This window comes from Trachurus japonicus, chromosome 18, assembly GCF_045865225.1.
Source record: "Trachurus japonicus isolate A0001 chromosome 18, Traja_1.0".
Lineage (NCBI taxonomy): Eukaryota > Metazoa > Chordata > Actinopteri > Carangiformes > Carangidae > Trachurus > Trachurus japonicus.
In genome coordinates this window covers 1,746,193-1,753,692 of record NC_140924.1, presented here as the reverse complement: position 1 = coordinate 1,753,692, position 7,500 = coordinate 1,746,193, and the positions used below count along the sequence as shown (strand labels likewise).

General features: G+C 47.3%; 2 protein-coding genes across 3 annotated transcripts in view; both read left to right on the top strand.

Moving 5' to 3' along the window:
* Positions 1–7,500, top strand: part of LOC146968260 (beta-enolase) — a 471,092-nt gene that overhangs the window by 295,586 nt on the left and 168,006 nt on the right. The window lies entirely within an intron of this gene.
* LOC146968270 (voltage-gated potassium channel subunit beta-3-like) overlaps positions 1–7,500 on the top strand; it is a 41,347-nt gene that overhangs the window by 19,323 nt on the left and 14,524 nt on the right. For both annotated transcript variants that reach the window (XM_085760181.1, XM_085760182.1), the window contains 4 exons: positions 2,208–2,251; positions 2,341–2,378; positions 2,516–2,595; positions 7,028–7,072. In XM_085760181.1, the coding sequence (XP_085616307.1) occupies positions 2,208–2,251; positions 2,341–2,378; positions 2,516–2,595; positions 7,028–7,072 (207 nt within the window). The remainder of the gene's footprint in view (positions 1–2,207; positions 2,252–2,340; positions 2,379–2,515; positions 2,596–7,027; positions 7,073–7,500) is intronic.

Genomic DNA, 7,500 nt, shown 5'->3' with positions numbered 1-7,500 from the left:
TCATGTGTTCATGGGGTACATGCAACTCTGACACTAGGTATCCTGAGAGGCTGGGCAACAGGGTGGGTTCTTTTTTTACCTTTTCCCAAGCCACATCTCAACCGAGAGAAGTGTCTGCTCTGGATAAAGTTATGCTGTAGACCACAACACCAACTAAACGTGGATAAAATGAACAAGGATGTCTACATCTGTTCTAAGTTAAGTCAACAACGTATTTGAGGGGGGTCATCCCTATGTTCCCACAGCCCTATGTTCCCTCATTTCTAACTTTTGTTGTCACAGAAAATTAGGCCCTATGTTCCCACAGCCCTTTGGTCCCACCATTGGTTGGGTTTAGGCAATGAAGAAAGGAGTTGGTTAAGTTTAGTAAAAAGACCCGGTAGAGGCTAGACAGGCCAGATAGACAGAGTCCAGATAGGTAGTCCAGAGGGAACATAGGGCTGAGGGAACATAGGCACGCACCCATTTGAGGCAACATATTGTCAGAGATGTTTAGATGTTAGCCAGTATCACAACTAAGCATAAAGTCCGCTAGCTTAATGCTAACGTATAATGTAAAACTCCATAGACAGGCTAACAGAAATTAGCCCGTCGCTATCGGTGTTTCGCAGCAACCGACAGCCATAGCAGTAAAGCTAAGTGAAGTTTTGGTGACTTCAACATGATATTTAATCTTTCTGTTTCCAAAAACCATCAATAGGTCCATTGACCTCTGGCTAAGCCCCGCCCCCTCCACTCACTCGGACAAACAGTCAACATTCGGTGACAGTTGCTATGGCAACAGCTGTCACAGTAGGAGACATTTCACAGGAGAGACAGAAAGATTAAATATCATCTGGAAGTCACCAAAACTTCACTTAGCTTTACTGCTATGGCTGTAAGAAAAAACATATAAAAGTGAATGAAAACTGACTAACTGCAATGCATTTCAATGGACGTGGAAGCAGAGAATGTCCCAGTGTATGGGCTGGCTATGTGCACTGTGATTGGCTGATCGTGTTTGGGGGCGTGGCTTAGCCATAGGTCAATTAATGGAACAATAATCGATTATTAAAGGAATAGCTACTACCGTCGTTCTCGCGTCCACTCGACTCCATGTGAACGCAGCATTAAACACTTGATATTCACCCACTGACAGCAGCATCATGATGTATGTGATGAAAACCTGATGTTGTAATGTCTAACTTTATGTTTGAATACAGATCATCTGTTTTTTCCAGAATTATTTTTGTTTTCTGGATACTGCTGAAAGTTCTGAGAGTGTATAGTCACGGGGTGTGGAGAGAGTAACATCACGCCTGATCATGGGGCTCCTCACGTAAAATTCATGTTAGTTAATTATGGAAGACAGAGTGTTGCCCAGTTAGATCTGTGGGTCAATGAGTGCAGTTTCCTGAGGCAGTTTAAAGGGATAGTTCACCCAAAATTCAAATTTCGGGGCTCCGTGCAGCACTGCATGTCCATATGACGGTTGAGAACGGAGCTCACTTTTCTTTGTCCAAAAAGACACACCAAAAAACATCCAAATACCTCCATAGTGCTCGTCTGTAATGTCCGTCTTGTATTGAAGCCCTGACAGGAGAAATTGTTCCGCCGGTGATTTGCACTGACACAGGAAGAGCAGTGAACTGAGACACTGGGAGCTTCCTCTACAAACAAGCTTAAAATATAGACTTATTTAATTTATTTCGGAACAATTTCTCATGTCGGGGCTTCATTACAAGAGGGACATTACAGACGAGCAGCATGGAGGTATTTGGATGTTTTTTGGTGTGTCTTTTTGGACGAAGAAAAGTGAGCACCATTCACAACCATTATATGGACAAATATTGCTGCACGGAGCCCCGCTGTAACTCAGAGAAGCCACGGAGGACTCTGAAACTTCTCCCAGCCCTTAGTCCACATGAGGGGGAGGAGATCATGAGGGAAATTTTAATTTTGGTGAACTATCCCTTTAAATGTGAATATTTCTGGTTTCTTTGTTCCTTTATGACAATAAACTGAGTCTCTCTTTGGTTTGTGGACAAAACAAGACATTTGAGGACGATGTCGTCTGGTGGTTTGAGAAACACTGATTGATGTTTTTAGACATTTTATTGACCAAACAACTAATGGATTAATCATTTACATGATGGACAGATTCATCGATAATGAAAATAATAATTATCAATGATTAACTAATTGATCTGCTCTGATTGCTTTTGCAGGAATCTTGGTAAATCTGGACTGAGAGTGTCCTGCTTAGGACTGGGTGAGACAACACACACACACACACTCACAAATACACACTGAAACACACAGACACACACAGAGTCAGTGATGTTCTGTCTCTTTTCACAGGAACATGGGTGACGTTTGGCTCTCAGATCTCTGATGAGGTAGAGTGTGTGTGTGTGTGTGTGTGTGTGTGTTAGATGCATGGACAACGTGTTACATAACCCTTTACTGGAGGTTCCTGCACACACTAATGTGGGTCACTGTGTGTGTGTGTGTGTGTGTGTGTGTGTGTGTGTAGATGGCAGAGAGTGTGATGACGGTTGCGTACGACAGTGGAGTGAACTTGTTCGACACAGCAGAGGTTTACGCATCAGGGAGGTACAGTACTCACCTGTCTGTCTCACCTGTCTGTCTCTCTCTACCTACCTGTCTCACCTGTCCCTCTGTTTCAGTGGTTCTCAAAGTGCCGTTTAAGGGGGCTTTAAGGGGGTCCACAACTTCTCCCTGAAATCTTACCACTTTTTACAGAATTTTTAAACACTCTTTGAAAACATTTGACCACTTTTGAGAAATTTTTTACCACGTTTTGAGAAATTTGACCACTTTAGTAGCCTAGAAATCTAGCTGCCCCCTAGCAGCAGCAAATCTCTTTGCTCCGTAGGTGGGTTTATCTGTTTAGAGAGTCGTTGGGCCACTTTTTGAGAAATTTTGCCACTTTTTGAGAAATTTGACCACTTTTAGAAATTTGACCACTTTTGAGAATTTTTTTTTACCACTTTTTGAGAAATTTGACCACTTTTGAGAAATGTTACCACTTTTTGAGAAAACTGACCACTTTTGTAGCCTATAAATCTCTCTGCCCCCTAGCAGCATTAATCTCTTTGCTCCGTAGGTGGGTCTAGAAACGAGCCATAGGAACGTTTTGAGTCTGGAACACCGTTTGTGTTGACCAATCACAGCGCTCTATCTGTTTAGAGAGTCGTTGGGCGGGCTTAACGCCATGACGACATACATTTTAATTGGCTCGTCAGGCTAACGTCATCCTGCTCTTTGCTCTGATTGGTCGTAGCGCTACCCTATTGGTGCAGAGGCAGTTTGAAAGACAGCCTTCATCCCACCCCCTGGATTGAGCCGAGGTCTACCGCTCGTTGACACACTAGACATTTTAATGATGTAGTCTGGCTTGACAGGCTACCACTTTTGAGAAATTTTTACCACTTTTTGAGAAATTTGACCACTTTTGAGAAATTTGACCACTTTTGAGAAATCTGAAATCTGTTTTGTTATTGGACTTCTGTGCTAGCCACGGTCTGTCCATAACAAACACCATGTTCGAGCATAAGGGTGTCCATCAGTGCACGTGGCACCAGGACACCCTAGGCCGGAGGTCAATGATCGACTTTGTAGTCGTGTCATCTGACCTCCGGCCGTATGTCTTGGACACTCGGGTGAAGAGAGGGGCTGAGCTGTCAACTGATCACCACCTGGTGGTGAGTTGGATCCGCTGGCAGGGGAGGAAGCTGGTCAGACTTGGCAGACCCAAGCGTATCGTGAGGGTCTGCTGGGAACGTCTGGCAGAATCCCCTGTCAGGGAGGTCTTCAACTCCCACCTCCGGGAGAGCTTTGACCGGATTCCGAGGGAGGCCGGAGACATTGAGTCCGAATGGACCATGTTCTCCACTTCCATTGTTGACGCGGCCGTCCGGAGCTGTGGCCGTAAGGTCTCCGGCGCCTGTCGCGGCGGCAATCCCCGAACTCGGTGGTGGACACCGGAAGTAAGGGATGCCGTCAAGCTGAAGAAGGAGTCCTACCGAGCCTGGCTAGCTCGGGGGACCCCCGAGGCAGCTGACGGGTACCGGCAGGCCAAGCGGACGGCGGCCCGGGCGGTCACGGAAGCAAAAACTCGGGTCTGGGAAAAGTTCGGGGAGGCCATGGAGGAGGACTACCGGTCGGCCTCGAGGAAATTCTGGCAAACCATCCGGCGCCTCAGGAGGGGGAAGCAGTGCTCCGCCAACACTGTTTTACAGTGGAGGAGGGGAGCTGTTGACCTCGACGGGGGATATCGTCGGGCGGTGGAAGGAATACTTCGAGGATCTCCTCAATCCCACTGACACGCCTTCCGTTGAGGAAGCAGAGGCTGAGGATTCAGAGGTTGATTCATTCATCACCCAAGCTGAAGTCACTGAGGTAGTCCGGAAGCTCCTCAGTGGCAAGGCACCGGGGGTGGATGAGATCCGCCCTGAGTACCTCAAGTCTCTGGATGTTGCGGGGCTGTCGTGGCTGACACGCCTCTGCAGCATCGCGTGGCAGTCGGGGACAGTGCCTCTGGACTGGCAGACCGGGGTGGTGGTCCCTCTCTTCAAAAAGGGGGACCGGAGGGTGTGTTCCAACTACCGGGGGATCACACTCCTCAGCCTCCCGGGGAAAGTCTATTCCAGGGTGCTGGAGAGGAGAATTCGGCCGATAGTCGAACCTCGGATTCAGGAGGAACAATGCGGTTTTCGCCCTGGCCGTGGAACGCTGGACCAGCTCTACACCCTCCGCAGGGTGCTCGAGGGTGCATGGGAGTTTGCCCAACCAGTCCACATGTGTTTTGTGGACTTGGAGAAGGCTTTCGACCGTGTCCCACGTGGCATCCTGTGGGAGGTGCTCCGAGAGTATGGGGTCGGAGGCCCTCTGCTGAGGGCTGTACGGTCCCTGTATGACCGGAGCAGGAGCTTGGTTCGCATTGCCGGCAGTAAGTCAGACCTGTTCCCGGTGCGTGTTGGACTCCGGCAGGGCTGCCCTTTGTCACCGGTTCTGTTCATTATTTTTATGGACAGAATTTCTAGGCGCAGCCAAGTGCCGGAGGGGGTACGGTTCGGGAGCCACTTGATTTCATCTCTGCTTTTTGCAGATGATGTGGTCTTGTTGGCTCCCTCGAGCCAGGACCTTCAGCATGCACTGGGGCGGTTTGCAGCCGAGTGTGAAGCAGCTGGGATGAGAATCAGCACCTCTAAGTCCGAGGCCATGGTTCTCGACCGGAAAAAGGTGGCTTGCACCCTCCAGGTCGGGGGAGAGTTCCTGCCTCAGGTGGAGGAGTTTAAGTATCTTGGGGTCTTGTTCACGAGTGATGGGAGAACGGAGCGCGAGATCGACAGGCGGATCGGTACGGCGGCCGCAGTAATGCGGTCATTGTATCGGTCCGTCGTGGTGAAGAGGGAGCTGAGCCGAAAGGCAAAGCTCTCGATTTACCGGTCGATCTACGTTCCCACCCTCACCTATGGTCATGAACTCTGGGTCATGACCGAAAGAACTGGATCCCGGATACAAGCGGCCGAAATGAGTTTCCTCCGCAGGGTGGCGGGGCGCTCCCTTAGAGATAGGGTGAGGAGCTCTGTCACCCGGGAGGAGCTCGGAGTAGAGCCGCTGCTCCTCCACATCGAGAGGAGCCAGCTGAGGTGGCTCGGGCACCTGTATAGGATGCCCCCTGGACGCCTCCCTCGTGAGGTGTTCCGGGCATGTCCCACCGGGAGGAGGCCCCGAGGAAGACCCAGGACACGCTGGAGTGACTACGTCACTCGGCTGGCCTGGGAACGCCTTGGGGTCCCCCCGGAAGAGCTGGAGGAAGTGTCCGGGGAGAGGGAAGTCTGGGGATCCCTGCTCCGACTGCTGCCCCCGCGACCCGGACCCGGATAAGCGGTGGACAATGGATGGATGGATGGAGAAATCTGACCAATTTTTGAGAAATTTTGCCACTTTTGAGAAATTTTTACCACTTTTTGAGAAATTTGACCACTTTGAGAAATTTGACCACTTTGAGAAATTTGACCACTTTTGAGAATTTTTTTTACCACTTTTTGAGAAATTTGATAAATTTTTGTGAAATTTTTACCACTTTTTGAGACATTTTTACCACTTTTTGAGATATTTTGCCACTTTTTGAGAAATTTTGCCAATTTTTGAGAAATTTGACCACTTTTGTGAAGTTTTTACCACTTTTTGAGAAATTTTGCCACTTTTGAGGAATGTAATCACTTTTTGAGAATTTTTGCCAGTTTTTGAGAAATTTTACCACTTTTTGAGAAAATTTTGCCAGTTTTTGAGAAATTTGACCAGTTTTTGAGAAATTTTTACCACTTTTGAGAAATGTTACCACTTTTTGAGGAAATTTACCACTTTTTGAGAAATTTTGTCACTTTTGAGAAATGTTTACCACTTTTGAGAATTTTTTTTACCACTTTTTAAGAAATTTTTACCACTTTTGAGAAATTTGACCACTTTTTTGGGGGGAGATGTTTTACTTTTTCTTTCTTTCTTTCCTTTTTTTTTTTTTTTTTTTAGAAATCTTACCACTTTTTCTAGAATTTCAGACTTTATTTATTCATTAGAAATGAAAGACCACTTTTTACCATAAATTTCTCTACAATCCAAATATTCACACCATTGGCCCTAATTTGGATGTACATGGACTAAAAAAGTAACGCTCTTCAGACTGAGAACAAATATTTGTGTATTTCTGGTGTTTGCTTCAAAATTTTGGCCAACATTTTGAAGAATTTTGAAGTGGTCTAATTTATGTCAATTTAGAGGTCCTTGATGTAAAAAAAAGATTTGAGAACCACTGATCTACCTGTCTGTCTCACCTGTCTCTGTCACTTATCTCTCTACCTGTCTGTCTGTCTCACCTGTCTCTGTCACTTATCTCTCTACCCGTCTGTCTCTCTGCCTGTCTGTCTGTCTCACCTGTCTCTGTCACTTATCTCTCTACCCGTCTGTCTCTCTGCCTGTCTGTCTCACCTGTCTCTCTCTCTCTGTCTCTGTGTCTCAGGGCTGAGACGACTTTAGGAAACATCTTGAAGAAAAAAGGCTGGAGGTGAATCAGCTGTTTCCTGTTTCCTGTCTCTGTCTCTGGGGGGTGAACGGGATAGAGGGGGGGGGGGGTGGACAGGGTGGATGGGGGACATGGTGGATGGTATAGAGAGAGGGGGGGGGGGGGGGGGGTGGACAGGGTGGATGGGGGACATGGTGGATGGTATAGAACAGGGGTTTTCAAAGTGTGAGGCGCGCCTCCCTTGGGGGCGCCAGAGAGTTTGAGGGGGGGCGCGACATGAGAAAAAGAAAAAAAAGAAAAACTGAAAACATTCAAACAAAAGATGAGTTACATGTCACTTGCATATAGGGCTAAATGATTCATGTTTTTGCAGTAGCCTAGCCTATAGTTTGCAATTAGCCTATTATTACACTGAGATATGATAAAACACGGTCTTGTAACACACATACTGCGATTATGCTCGACTGATG